The 14,842-nt window shown below is 46.7% G+C and overlaps 1 protein-coding gene across 2 annotated transcripts in view; it reads left to right on the top strand.

The window, feature by feature from the left end:
• LOC133352473 (multiple epidermal growth factor-like domains protein 6) overlaps positions 1 to 14,842 on the top strand; it is a 272,185-nt gene that overhangs the window by 236,155 nt on the left and 21,188 nt on the right. For both annotated transcript variants that reach the window (XM_061568137.1, XM_061568138.1), the window contains 10 exons: positions 1,482 to 1,616; positions 3,089 to 3,223; positions 3,850 to 3,975; positions 5,825 to 5,959; positions 6,759 to 6,887; positions 7,903 to 8,034; positions 8,578 to 8,706; positions 10,295 to 10,423; positions 12,322 to 12,450; positions 13,777 to 13,905. In XM_061568137.1, coding sequence (XP_061424121.1) covers positions 1,482 to 1,616; positions 3,089 to 3,223; positions 3,850 to 3,975; positions 5,825 to 5,959; positions 6,759 to 6,887; positions 7,903 to 8,034; positions 8,578 to 8,706; positions 10,295 to 10,423; positions 12,322 to 12,450; positions 13,777 to 13,905 — 1,308 coding nt within the window. The remainder of the gene's footprint in view (positions 1 to 1,481; positions 1,617 to 3,088; positions 3,224 to 3,849; positions 3,976 to 5,824; positions 5,960 to 6,758; positions 6,888 to 7,902; positions 8,035 to 8,577; positions 8,707 to 10,294; positions 10,424 to 12,321; positions 12,451 to 13,776; positions 13,906 to 14,842) is intronic.

Below are 14,842 nucleotides of genomic sequence, written 5' to 3'. Positions count from 1 at the left end.
GTCGAATAAAAATCGGGGACATTTTTACGAACAACTCTTATAAAGATGATCCCATGTGAGCAAACCCATAGTGTAAACTTGTGTTGCTATTTGGGACTTCACCCAATTGGAAACTGATCAAATTCATCAACGCGTTTCACAAAACCCAGCCACAGACCGAACACATTTGGCCCTCTGGCTTCCGAACTGCTAATGAAATACTTCCGAGGACAAACACATGTTGGAAAGTATTACGTAACAAATGATTGTTCTTGCTTGTCCAATGTACACTTACATTTGTTAAATTCAAGTATAATTTGCATGTATGTTGAACTTCTTTCACACCGTACGTAGCCAACCGTGCTAATCAGCATTGCAACTGGTCCATTAACTTGGAACATGTGTACAAACAAATGATGGCATTCACTTACCAGGCTAAAGCATCCCTGTAATGACCATCAGCGTGTCTCTCGGTCGTGAATGCTCTTGCCCACGTGTGGGTGGTGTGTGCGTGTGAACCCGGCGACCTGAGCTCAACTCCTGCTCACGGCCAACACCAGTGACGATTATCGGAACCAGTCCTGGGTCTTTCCAAGATTCGACTCAGCCTCAAATGAGTACCTGGTGCGATGTGAAAATATTGCCACTAGGGAGACAAAGGCGGCCGGGCGTGGTTCTGGCCACCCACCCCCTCGTGTGCTGTGCCGGCCTTCATAGTTGCTCGCTAACAGCACTTGCCCCACACTTTCTGTTGTAGCTATGCGGGAGATATTTGTCCTTGTGTCGCACTTCAGAGGCCACTGCAGTTATTTATGAACATTCAGCGCTAAGCCCAGTAATGAGGCTGTTTAAGTACCAGCAATATCACACACAGCCATTCGATATCGTGTCAAGTAACAGTGCAAGTATCTAACAGATCAAACGACCATTATGTTTAGTGGCCTGTTGCAAAGCGTTAGTTCACGATAAGCATATGCTCGAGATATTAAAAAAAATGTAAAACAAGGAAGAAAAACTATGCACACGCAATGGCTTCTGTAATACTTTCCAACATGCGTTCATCTTCGAAAACATTTAATTGGCAATAACCTAATGGTAACGCTCACTTCATGCACGTCGGTAGCAGTTGCGTCCGTAGGCAGCGATCTGACAGCCGGGCTCTGATTGCGGCTCTGTTGAAGTCTGTTAAGACTATACGAGGGATTCATATTCTTGGGTTTTTTTCGGTAAAGTCACGTAGGTAAAAAAATAATATTAAAATTAATAGAAGCAAAGAAAGAGAGGAGTAAAATATTTTTATTTTACTTATATTAATTTTAATTAGAATGTTTTACCTAAAATACAAATTTTACCTAAAATAAAAATTAATAGAAGCAAAATATTTTTATATTTTTATTTTACTTCTATTAATTACCTAAAAAAACCCAAGAATAGGAATCCTTGCAGTCACAAAAGCTTAAAATCTAGAAATATACGAGGGATCTTTGTGTTTGTCTTTGCAGCGTGTCCTAAGTGGGCGTACGGCCCGAGCTGCTCATCCGAGTGCCAGTGTGCCAAGGCCAGCACGCAGGAGTGCAACCCCAAGGACGGCACCTGCCGCTGCCACGCTGGCTACCAGGGCAGCCAGTGCCAGGAAGGTACGAGCACGACAAGGGCCATCCGATTATTCAAGCTATCCATGACCCGCCGCCCCCTGTTACTGGACGGATAGTGCGTGTGTGTGTGTGCGACACAAATGTAGAAGTAAGAACAATGGTTGCACATAGAAGCAGACCGGCCAATGCAGGCAGTGATGAGAAGGAAACTTGCACTATTTGGACACACATATGTAGGATGGACAATAACTGGACCATGTAAAGTGTGGCGTTGTTCGGGGAAAAATGTAAGGAACCAGAAAGAGAGGAAGACCTACAAGAGAATGGCTTGACGACGACATGAGAGGCTGGTGCCAGCAAGATGTGACGCTAGCTAAGCACATTGGCACAAGACAAGAGGGAAGTGGAAAGAAATGCCAAAATGTGCAGTGGACACCTATGGGCGATCTGCCCCATGGATCGTGATGATGATGATGTGACGCTGGATGGGCGATGATGGGTGGGGTTTGGTGATGCCACCTCCATCATCAACCATGCGATGACATCATCGTGACATCTACATCATTAACCGCGACATGCTGGGGGTAGCCCAAGAAGGGACAGGGGGAGGGAAGAGCCCAGGGCCAATGCAGATATCACTAATCACAGATGTTGGGATCAAACTCAGGTTGTAAGGTTCATAGTGCTGTGCGTTCACCACTTGGCTTGTAGGGGTTTCCTGGCTTAGTGGAAAATACAAATTATATTTGGAGTGAAGCAATTATTTAAAATCTTGATGACTGTCACAGAATACACCTCCTCTTGTTGCAAGCTATAATGAATGCTAAGTGCCGCTGCGAAGGTTGAATTAGGAACATTAAGCTTCTATCAGAGGTCAGCGCTTGAAGATTAATTAAATGAGCCTTTTATTTTAATCTAGCATGGCTTATTTGAAACGGTGCTTTTTTTTAAATAACCCACACTATGATCGCTTTGTTTCTGTGTAGCCTAGAAATACTCATTGTGGGTTACAGTAATTTCCTCCTGGCTGGATGCTTTCAAGAGCAATTGTTAGTTTTGTAAGCGACACTCGTATTTAACCATCAACATCACCAGATCCATTGAGTGTTATTTCGTGCGTTTCCTTTTTTTGTTCAATGAACAGCTCTTATAAAAATGGGAAGCCCGCATTTGTCATGGTCCGGCGGTTGGGAATAATTGGTGAAACGATTATAATTCTCATTTTGACATTTTGCAAAAAATCGGCTGCTGAGCAATTTTTTTTCCCTTGCCCCACACACATGCGCCTGCTTATCTGCCGTTTCTTTTTAATTTTATCCAACCCCCACTCTCTCTCTCTTTCTGTCTGGCCACACCGGCTGCGACTACGGGCGTAATCAGAACAATCGTTAACACATGTGCACGCTCGCCAGCGACATTGCTTTTCTGCATCGCTTCCGTTTGTTGTTACTGCATTCCTGTTGTTGTTGTCGTTGTTATGAAGCCAATGCTCTGGTCTGATCTTTCTCTGGCAGTGTGTGCCGACGGCTTCTACGGCTCCGGCTGTCGACTCCGGTGCACGTGCGCCGACGGCGTGGCCTGCGATCACGTCAGCGGGGAGTGCAAACTGCAGTGCCAGCCCGGATTTCATGGCACCGATTGCCAAATGAGTAAGCGCCTCTCACCCCGCGGCTCTGCTCTATTTTCAGGGGCCCACAATTCACTTCGTCGGGAACTGCTGGTGTTTTTTTTTGACATAATGCACGAGGCTTTTGAAAGCAAAGCAAAATTAATCGACGTACATTAATCACAAAAACTGCACCTATTCTGCTTTGTTGACCGGTTTAACTTGTGATATTTTATGATAAATGCACTTTTGTCACCTAAGTGGATACCAATTAGGCACAATGAACATATAAACGAGGTAAGTAAGTATTGAACAAGTCTATTATTGCGTTTGACAATGTGTTCAGGAGCTAAATTCCAATGTCGAGACGTCTGCTAGCCACGAGAGGGTTTCAGGAGATAATTTCGTATTGCTATTCCCCTTTCTCCTTTGAAGGAGCGTAGCCTACAATTGTGTGCTGAACGGTACCACAGTCAATTAAACAATGGACAGTGCACGTGAAAGGTTTGAACCATAACGTACGCTCAGAATTTCATCGACAACGTCGCGCTTGAGACATATACTACGTCGCGCGTTATACGCCGTACATGCATTGACGCGACACAAAGTCCACGTTTAAAAGCGGAAAATCGCCGAAATGGGCAAGCAACTCGGACGACATGTTCGCAGAGTGCCCTGCTGGGAGATTTGGAGGCGGGTGCCAGGCGTCGTGTGCGTGTGGCGGGGCGCCCTGCGATCACGCCACTGGCCGATGCTTCTGTCCACCTGGCAAGACTGGCGGCTCCTGTGAGAAAGGTCAGTTGAATTTTATACAGGGTGCTTCAAAATAATGTTAACACTTTTTATGGGACAATTGTTTTTAATGGAAAAAAGAACGGATAATACAATGCAACATGACAAACAAATGTATGATAATAGCTTCAAAAAAGTCTCCACTTGTTCGCCATCATTGGCAACACACGCCTGGAATCTTCTCCAAGTGGTCTCCAGAGCCCGGAGGTAAATTTTTTGCAGTATTGTTGCAAATTCTCGGAAGTGTTAACAGTTTTTTGAAGCAACCTGGATAACCGTTCGGTTTTTTCTTTATTGTGTTTTTCGTGACGTACCGCGGGGCTGTTCGTTACGACGTCTGACATTTCGCTCCGCGTCCTTGGAGCTTCTTCTTTCGCCCTGCTACCTTCGCCATATTCATCAAGAACTGAATTCAGCTTTGGAAACCGAATTCAGTTCCTGGCAAAGCTCCCACGAACGTGGAGAGAAGCGTCGGACATTGTGCAAAACAACACGTGGTACCGGCTAAAACACATCGACGAGCTGTGCAGAGCAAGCATGAAGGTCGACACAGAAAAAACACAGGCATCTTAATGCATTTCCAAATCACTGCGGTGTTGAGCAATATCCTTGGCTACACTGCCACCTCTGGTCTTGTAGGGATATAATCTATTACTGTAATCCAGGTGCCTTTCATTGCTGTTGTTTCACTTCCCCTATGCGTGCTCATCTTACAAAGTGGTCCATCGAGGCTACTATCCCATCAGCAGTTGTGTCTAAATCACATCTTATAGATTTTTCAAAATCCACCAAGGGGTTATATATCTTTTTTACTGGACTGTGATGAGAATCATCAGTTGTCCCTGGTCCATGCATAAGGCATAACGTCCACCTATGTGTCTCTTATGTGTATATCCATGCTTGCATATCTCCACACTTCTTTGCGCACTTTTATCATCTGTTAAATTGTCAGTGTCTGATCCATACGTCACATACATACGCCACATCATATCTGAAATATGCATCTATTGAGAATGTCTTTCTTTACGCAAACTCGCATGTTATTCCAAGTGAAGCTTTTGCATGATACCAAGTTCTAATACACCGCTGATACAGAGGCCACCACTTCGAGTCGATCTCCCGGAACGGCAGAAACAATAGGTACTCTTCTCAACCTATTCCTAGCAAGCATGGGGGGACGGGGGAGGGGGGAAGCCCAACTACAGTCGAGAGGGCATCTTCAGAACTCCCTCGGGTGTAGTCACTTTACGATGTTTCTTGTTCATGTTTTTTTGCGGTGGCACCCGAGTCAAGAGCCGCATGGCTCACAGAGTTATACCCAATAATATATAGAAAAGGCAAATTTGTGATTACGTGTGTCTGTTCAAAATGTTTAGCGGACTTCCCGACATGCAACAAACTTGAAATTTGCCACGTGGGTACTTTCCAGACTGTACACCATGCCTGTCATATGACCCGTGCATGTGGAAGCGTAATTCATTGTCGTGTAGTGGTTAGCGCTGCGCTATGAGCCCGGCGACCCGAGTTAGATTCCTGCTCACGGCCAACACCGGTGACGATTATTTGAACCGGTCCTGGGACTCCCCTAGGTCGACTCAGCCTCAAACGAGTAACCGGTGTGGTGTGTGAACATCGCCACTGGGGAGACAAAGGCGGCCGGGCATGGTGAATCCAAGTCCTGGGCGAAGCCAGCTAGTACAGCTAGTACCTAATAAATGAAACTGAGTGAAGGCTCTCTCTCTTGCCAGCAGTGTCGCGAGCAAGCAATTGCAGGACTGCACTTTTACCTTCACATATAATACGTATGTGCGTGTGTTGCCCGCTTGACGCGTGTGTTCTGTTTCACGTTCAGAGTGTCCGGAGGGACGCTGGGGTTTGGGCTGCCAGGGCAACTGCAGCTCGTGCGAGAGTGGAGGAGGGGCGTGCAATAGGTCGACGGGAGAGTGCGACTGCAAGGCCGGATTCATGGGCAAAGCCTGCCAGAGCAGTAAGAGAAAACCCATTGCCCCTATTTGTCATTGGGAACCTACTCCCACCGTATGCACGCAGTCATACCAGCTGTTGTAACACAAGTGAGGTTGTGTTTGTGTATAGTCTGTGACAATTTGATGTGCGAATTAATAGTACTACATTTTATATAGGGTAATTCTCGCTATAGCATCCCACAACGCTGTTAATTAATTATATGTAAGGACCAAATCCCATTTACAGCCACGAGCAAGCAAATTAAAACCCTACTAATCTTGATTTGAAGCTTTCGTGACTGCAGGAAGCCATACTCTCTTTCGGTAAAGTCACGTAGATAGAAACAATTATGAAAGAACACGACATTTCGGGCGCAACACAAACGTCCGTCATCAGGTGAGCTAAAAACCCTACTACCACGCAAAATAACAACAATAATAATAATAGTCAAATTAATAAAGGGCACCACAACAAAAAGCTCAAACTAGAAATACCTGCAGCCGATACACTCAGATTGCATCGCACAATCACGAGAATGATAACCCGCATGTTTGTTCAAGCACGCTGGTAGTTCAACGTTAATTAAATTTAATGCTCCTCAGGAAGCGTTATATCTATATGTTTTACATATCACATTTTCATGAACACGGATCCAAAGGCCAACCAAAAATGCCAAACGGATCATCGCCACACAGCGCCGCTGAAGGTGTGATAACAGACACGAGCCAACGGGTTTCTTGAATTGAGCGAGGTGATTGAGAGCAGCGGGGGGGGGGGGGGGGGGGTGTAACGCGCGGCGTCTGCTCCTGCTGTCGCCTTAGGCTGCCCTGCCGGGCGCTTTGGCCAGGGCTGCGCGCTGCGGTGCGCGTGCGAGAATGACGCTCAGTGCGACCCCGCCACCGGGCAGTGCTCCTGCGGCCCGGGTTGGTTCGGACACAACTGCAAGAAACGTGAGTGCTGCCGCTTCTCCTCTTTAACCCTTTGCCTGCTCCGAGACGTCTGCGAGTTGCGGGGTGGGGGTCCCCGTTCACCGATGAATCTCGGAACGCGCAAGCGGTTCAAAAGCATTCATTTTATTTAGAGAGGCGTAGCGCCATTGTTTTTAAAGACACTGTACTCATCGCAGATAACTGTAGCGACACGACCGCGCTCTACGATAGCTGGCAGGAAAACGTGCCACACGCCCTCCCGCATGGCCTTGTGGGAGCCTCGGTACCGATAAAGTTATGTTTATTTTTCCTTCCAGTTCCATGCACGTACGTCATCGGAATGGGAAAGGGTTAATTGCGTAGTAATAATAATGGTGATTTGTTTTAAAGAGCCACTTTCCTCTTCACTGGGGAGTGGTGGTGCAGTGCTTAGTGTACTGCGCAATGAACCAAGCAACCCGAGTTTTATTTCTGGCCACCACTAATATCAGTGGAGAGGTGATGTCTTAACTGGGTCTTGCCCTGTCACCCTCCACCTGCTTGGTGAAGTTCGGTCGAACCATCAATAATAGGAACAATAATACATCACGGAGTGGTGTCCAAGGAAAGGGACACAAATGAGGGGACGTCTGTGGAGTAGATGGAACGTTGAAATCAGTTTGTGTGCAGGTGCTAGGTGGAGCATTACATCGCAGGGTCGTCAGAGGTGGCAGTGGTTGGGGGGATGCCCTCATCCAGCAGTGGATAGACCAAGGGATATACATTATTCATTTATCGACGAATGACCCAAAAAAATATAACTTTTAAATTTGGACCAATTAAACAATTTAGGTATATAAAAAAAATCGTAATTTAAAATTGTGTTTTGTATCTAGCTGGAATACGGGTAAAGCGTGGCTACTTCTTCCAAGAGGTCTGGCCGGCATGGAAGAGTGGTCCACAATACTCTCTCTAGAGCCGCCCCGAGTAAAAAGGCCCTTCCTTCCGCCAGCAGTGGCGTGAGCGAGAGATGACTGGGTGCGTTTATCTGTTTCAGCATGCCACGCTGGGCGCTGGGGACGAAACTGCGAGCGGCTGTGCGAGTGCAACAGCGTGGTGGGAAGCTGCGAGCCGGTGACGGGGAAGTGCATGTGCGAGGCTGGGTTCACTGGGCCTCGCTGTGAACAGAGTAAGCGCCGCTTCCCGCTTGCCCCGTCCTCGTATGGTCTGAGCAATTGTTTCAAACAGACACGCTTCACAAGTCAGTGAGAATACGCCTGTTGCCAGGTCAGACGTAAAACAACAAAAGATGTCCCCTCGTGCAAATGAGCGGTGGAAAACTTTGCCCGCTCATCTCACTTGAGCCTAGAAATGTATAAATATGAGTCTGACATTATAATCATTGGTTAATGAATACAACCTTGAGCGGTGGAGCAGCAATTAGCTCACAACACTACTAACCCAGCGACCTGACAGCTGAACCGGTCATGGGCCTCCTCTAGGTTGACTCAAGTCAAGTTTGACTCAACCTAGCAGAGGTCAATGACCGGCTCAGCGCTTTGGTGCAGTGTGCAAGCAGCACCGGAGACACAGGTGGTCGAACGTAGCTGTGGCCACAAACTTCCGTTCGTGTGCCGCGCCGGCCTTGACGGGCTCTCGCTCGCTAACATGGCGCTGCGCCCCGACACTCCGCTCACGGCCACGCGGGGCCTTCGTTTGTGCTTGCGTGCAGAGTGCACCGCCGGAACGTTCGGGCCAAGCTGCAGGAGTCGGTGCCAGTGCGAGCACGGCGCGGCGTGTGACCACGTGAGCGGCGCGTGCACCTGTGACGCTGGCTGGACCGGGACATACTGCGAGCGCCGTAAGGGGTCACCGTCACACGCGCCAATCCCAATCCCGGTCTTCCTCCTCCTCGCAGTAGCAGCAGCGGTGGCGGCGGCAGCGGCTCTTGGCTAACCGTCGACCAAAGACGGTCACTCCAGTCGCTCGCAGAAAGTCACTCACCTCCCTGTTGCTCTTCGATCGCGACTGCCGTGGTTTCTGTTCCTCCTCGTCAAGGAGCATAAACCGTCACGCGAACTCCGATCATCGTCTCAACAGCAGCAGCGGCTTTTGGCTCGCCAATGAACAAAGACGGTTACCCGCTTCGTGTGCTGTCAGATGAGCTTCTGCGGCCGTCTGGAATGTGCTCTTCCTTCCAATATTAGGAAGCCACTGGAGCCATGCACTGTGAAATCATCTAGATTGACAAACTCATTTCTTTGGAACTGCTTTTTGTGTTTAGTTTGTTTTACCATTCCCACGCACCTCTTATAAGCACGGTTGGCTAATCTGCTATGTGGGGAGAAAACATAGAGCAATCTTAGATTTTCACAGTTTTAATCCAGCGGCCGCCCTGGTTAATGCCATGGATATTATTAATCACACAATACGAGGCATCTGCTTCATGACGGGTATAATAATTTGTAAGAGTAAGCCATTGTGCGATAGAGTCATGATCCTAATTTAAAACGTACCTATTACTCCACTGGAATATATTTTGAGCAGTTATCACTCCCAAATGTAAACACTTGGCAAGACCCTCCTAAAGAAGAGTCACGAGACTCAGTTTTGCTTCCTTGAGAAAACGAGCGAAATAATAATAATAATAACGGCCCCACTGGTTTGAATATGAATAAAATTGGGCATTTTTTCTAATGCACAACAGCATGCAGAGGTGCCCAATTTCACACTGCCAAATGAACGTTCGAAAATGTAACCATATGTAGCAGCTGTGACTTATTACGACATGCACAATTGCATTCCGCAGCATGCACAGGGAGCAATTTCCTTTATTACACCTTTTACATTTGAAATTCACAATTTAATGCCACTAACCGCTTGACATTTGCAATGCTGATTGGATAAGCATGTGAACATAAATTGAATTTATAAAAATAAATCACTGAAATATGCTAATAAGGTGGTGCTTTGCAATGGACAATCGCATAATAAGTTTTTCTGTGTGGGTGGATAAAAAAAAAAAATTCGATGAAATGATATCGGAAGCAGTTCCGTGACATCGTCTTCAGCGGACCATTCTCTTAAACGCGGGTGATGCACTGCTTTTTTAGAGTCCAGAATGCCTTCTTTGTTTTATGACACGATGGCAATCGCACAACTGGAATAACATTAAGAAATATATATATTTTTAATAATACATATTTTGTTTTACTTCCCCAAGAGAAGGAACGGATGCATCCGTCTACGGCACTGCGGCAACTTGTTTTTGAACACAAAACTGTACACGCGATAACTCGCACAGCAGCTCAGCGTTGCACTTGTACGCATGCATGCTTGAACCTCTTTTCGCGCAGCACACAGCGAACCGTGCTAACCGGAGGTGCGGGGGTAAGGACAACAACAAGGCGTCTTAACGACTTGCACTTGTTATTATGTCTCTCCAACAGCCTGTCCCGACGGCTTCTTTGGGATGGAGTGCAAGGAACCATGCGGCTGCCGAAACGGCGCTCGCTGTAACCACATCACGGGCCAGTGCAGCTGTGCTCCAGGCTGGGTGGGCCCCAAGTGCAGTCAGCGTGAGTGTCGCAACCATCTACGTGCACTTGAAGTGAACTAATTCTAAACTCAAACTTTAAAATAAACTCTGTTTTGTTTTATTTTACGAGGGTAATGCCCACTGACCAGCCATGTAACTCCTTTTTCAGAAGTGACCTGGCTATTTCAAATTATAGTGCAATGAAGTGGCTTATCGTCACGTGGATATTTACATCAGCTAAATACTCTGAAAGTACGTTTATAAGTGTGGAGGGAAAAACCGGAAAATCCCGAGAAAAATTCACACGACCACGGGGAGAACATGCAAACTCCGAATATACACAACAGGCGTCAGCGTCGGGATCAAACCCACGACCTCCTGTATACCAGGCGAGGTAGTTAACATCTTGCCACCGTGGCACTGGTGGGGGAGAGTAGGTGGCTCAGAGGTCATAATGCTGAGCTGGCTTTGCTAAGATCGGCGGTTCGAATCGAGGCCAGCTGCCCTGTGGTTATGCTGGGGTTGTCAGGTGCAGCGAGGTCGGTCTCAGACTGACCATCTCATTCCATTTAGTTCTGGGTCTTTTTTATACAGCGGCTGCACATATGTAACTGTAGTTGGATGGCAGATGTTGTGAGTAGCTTATTTAAACTGAAAATTATGCAGTGTCCTTCATTTTTTTTTTTACCAATCTTTTGTCCTGATCGTGAGTGGATTTACTTTTTGGCAGGAAATGTATATTTTTTGGTTTTAATCTATCCTGTATATTTTAGAAATAACGTTTATTGTAATGAATGACACAGAATTCAATACAAATGAATTGGAAACCTGGTTTTCGAGGTAAAGTATTTCGTGTAATTTCCAACTGGGAATCATGAATTAGTTGGCGATTCTGAATGAGTAGATTGTTGCCACTAAGACAGTGTACTGAGCCATATTGCTCATTGGGGTTGTATACATGTGTATATGTTGAGATTCTTTCGCACCGTACGTCGTTAACCATGCTAATCGGAGGTGCCAGGGAAGAACAACAAACGAAACACAAAAATCAGTTCTAAATAAATGAGTTTTCAATCTAGTCCATACCTCCAGTGGCGTTCCAATATCGGAAGGAAGAGCTTTCCAGACGGCCGCAGAAGTGTATCTGAAGGCCATACTGATGCAGCACCTCTGAGAACATGGCTTCAAATCCTGGATTGATTATGTGGTTAAAATAAATATTTTTTTCAGATATCAAACGTATGTTGATCTCTGAGCAGACACAAACAACCTAACTGGATTTGACATGCCCTACATTTGTGGAGTCAGATTTGAGAATATAAAATAAATTTTGACTACTGTGGGGTTACTCTGCAGACAGCCTCTTAGTGAAGCCCTGCAGGGTTTTATTCAAAGGCTGTTCCCTGGCCAGTTGAGTTGTTTTGTGGTTGTGGAAGATGAAACAAACAACTTTCTGGCCAGTATACAATACCGTACATATGTTGAACTTTTTTCGCATCTAAATTGAAAAATAATATCTTTAGAACTGCTTTTTGTAACTATGGGACCTTTTTTGGCAGTGTCAATGTATGAGAAATAAGAATAGGATTGACTCTTTCTTTGTATGTTTTGCCCACAAGTGTGTGTGCTTGATGCAGTCTTGATTCCATGCAAAAGGTATCTATTTGGTGTTTAAACATCTTAACACCTGTTTTATTGCCTGAAAGGGTAAAATATTTTCTTATTATTCGTACAGTTTTCTGTGTTTAGTTTCTTGTCATTGCCCCGCACCTCCGATGATCATGGTTGCCTACGTACAGTGCAAAAGAAGTTCAATATGCGTACATATGTTGCCAGCCGTGCCAATCGGAGGTACTGGTGGTGCACCGGGCACAGACCGATGGTTCACGGTCGTACGCTTGACGCGCGTTCGTTTTTTCCTCCCCTCCACCCACACAGCTTGCCAAGGGCAGACGCACGGCGAGGACTGCAGCCAGACGTGCGACTGTCACAACGGCGCGACGTGCGAGCACGTGACGGGCCTGTGCCTCTGCACCCCTGGGTGGATGGGGGCGTCGTGCCAGCGCAGTGAGTGAATCGATGCTACGCGCGTGGGCGCCACGGACCCTTCGCGATTCCTTCGCGAATCCTTCGCGAATCCTTCACGGATCCTTCACGAATCCTTCGCGGACCTTTCACGAATCCTTCGCGGACCCTTCATGAATCCTTCGCGGACCCTTCACGAATCCTTTGCGGACCCTTCATGAATCCCGCGCCGCACTCGATTGATTATCCCGGCGAGAATGGTCTGGCTGGACCGCGGACGTGGCGGTCCCCGTGTGCGTCTGTGGCGCTCCCTGCGTGCGCGCACACGCGTCAAAGGAATCCTTATCCTCGAGTTAGAGATGGTCGGTTGCCTCGGGCGTGCTATAAGGCACTGAGCCGGCAGCATTGACGTCCTCGATTTGTGTTTGGCGAACGTTCACCCCCCAGAGCAGCTGGGCACTGGATGGTTCCTCTCTTCATCTGCTTTCGTTTTTGCCTTTCCCTGACTCTGATCAACAAGCAGAAGCTAGTCACAGGAATACTTTTCCTTTTTCCACATTTTTTTCTTTTTTCCTTGGGGTTGGTTTACTTTTCTGTGAAGCTGTTGGTCTACCAGCAACATGATTAATTTCAAGAGCAGCTGCCCGAAATACCACCTGGTATATGTTTCCTCTTTAGGTGGCAGTGTTACTGAGGAACGGTATAGAGTTGTTTTTCATTTTCCAATGCTTTTCACGTGTTACATTGTCCACCGTTTCAATGACAAAGTTGTAGTAATACAATATTCCAATAGGACTGTAATAGAATACAAGACAATTTGCTTTTATATTACACTCTTCATGCCAGAGGTTCTCAGGCTGCTTTACAATAAAATCTCTGCCAGGAATAAAAAAACATTTTCCAATCTTTCCTTGGCGGCCACTCTTATCATCAGTCTTGATCATCGGCCATTATCAGGTATCGCGGTGGCGAGATGCTACCTACCTCCTCTGGTATGCAGGAGGTCGTGGGTTTGATCACGACCCTGAGGCCTGTATATTTGGAGTTTGCATGTTCTCCCTCCCTGTGGTCAAGTGAATTTTTCTCCACATTCAGAATCAACATGCGTTTAGAGTATTTGGCTGCGATAAAATTCCACGTGACAAGCCACTTCATTGGGGCTATCATTTGTGGCCAGGTCGCTTCTCAAAAAGAGCTATATAGCTTGGTGGACTTGTCCTGGTAAATTAACGAAATATGTTGAATAGTTTCTAAGGGACTCATCGTGCCCAATTTGTCGTGCCCGAGCCCGGCTACCTTTCCCCTCGACGTCTGGCTGCACGACGGCTCACCAGTCAGCTGACGAGGTCGCTACGTTTGCGTCCACAGAGTGCGATGCCGGATTCTACGGAGCCGGCTGTGCACAGCATTGCATCTGCCGGAACGGCGCCACCTGCAGCCACGTGACGGGAGACTGCTCCTGTCCCGACGGGTGGACAGGCGTCGCCTGTGAAACAGGTGCGTCACTGCACCGTGCCCTACCCCCCAAACCTCGACCGATGATGCTCGCCGCAGTTTCACTTCCACGTTTTCATCAGATCGCGCGCGCGCTTGTGTGTGTGCGGTTTTTCTCTGTGCGAGGTTTGTGGTCGAGTCGTTTTGGGCAGGTAGCGTGCATTTGGGGCGAGGAATGGGTACCCCCCACCTCTTTATCACGGTGGGCTATGCACAGTGCGAAATAAGTTTGACATACATACATACCGTGATACGTAATTGATACTTGGGGTCAGATCACACAAGTGAAAGTATGCGTCATACACCCTCCTCCATCCAACACAGCCGATCAATAAAGTTGTCACGTGAACAAACGTGCCGTTTTATTACTGCTGCATCAGCACCACCAAGCGGTGTATTGTTGGAGAGCAATCCACGACATTTGAGAATGTGGTCCAACGTTTCGCTGGTAGTTAAAACCAGCAGGCATTTGTAAGATAACGATGAACATTTTATTTACGCGATCTGAACAAAAAAAAAACGAATTATAGTATTGGTCATGAAATTCTGCACCGAGTTAAACTCTTCCAATATACTTGGCCAACATGAAAAATGAGGCCAAATTATCCTCTGGAAGGGCCCTCTAAGAGCCCCTCAAATAGAGATCCTTCCACCAAAAAAAAAACATGCAATGCAATCGGCATTGGCCAAACACAGTCAATATGACTTTCTTGGTTAAACAAGTTCTTCATTGGTAAGCAAACTAATGGGGGCCTTGAGCCACCAGTTGACAGGATCCAGCTTCTTCATAGGATAACCACAGTTTTAACCACAGTTAAAACACCCACAATCCGTACTCATTTTACTGACCACAGAGGAATGAGGGGATGATAAAAAAAAAACAATAATCATTACTGATCATCTAAGACTGCACATGCAACTGGTCAAATATCTTGGGAAA

Source organism: Lethenteron reissneri, chromosome 40 (genome assembly GCF_015708825.2).
Source record: "Lethenteron reissneri isolate LAM-NWPU_2019-01 chromosome 40, ASM1570882v1, whole genome shotgun sequence".
In the NCBI taxonomy this organism is placed as follows: Eukaryota; Metazoa; Chordata; class Hyperoartia; order Petromyzontiformes; family Petromyzontidae; genus Lethenteron; species Lethenteron reissneri.
Note: the sequence above shows the minus strand (reverse complement) of the source record. Positions and strands in the feature narration are given on the sequence as shown.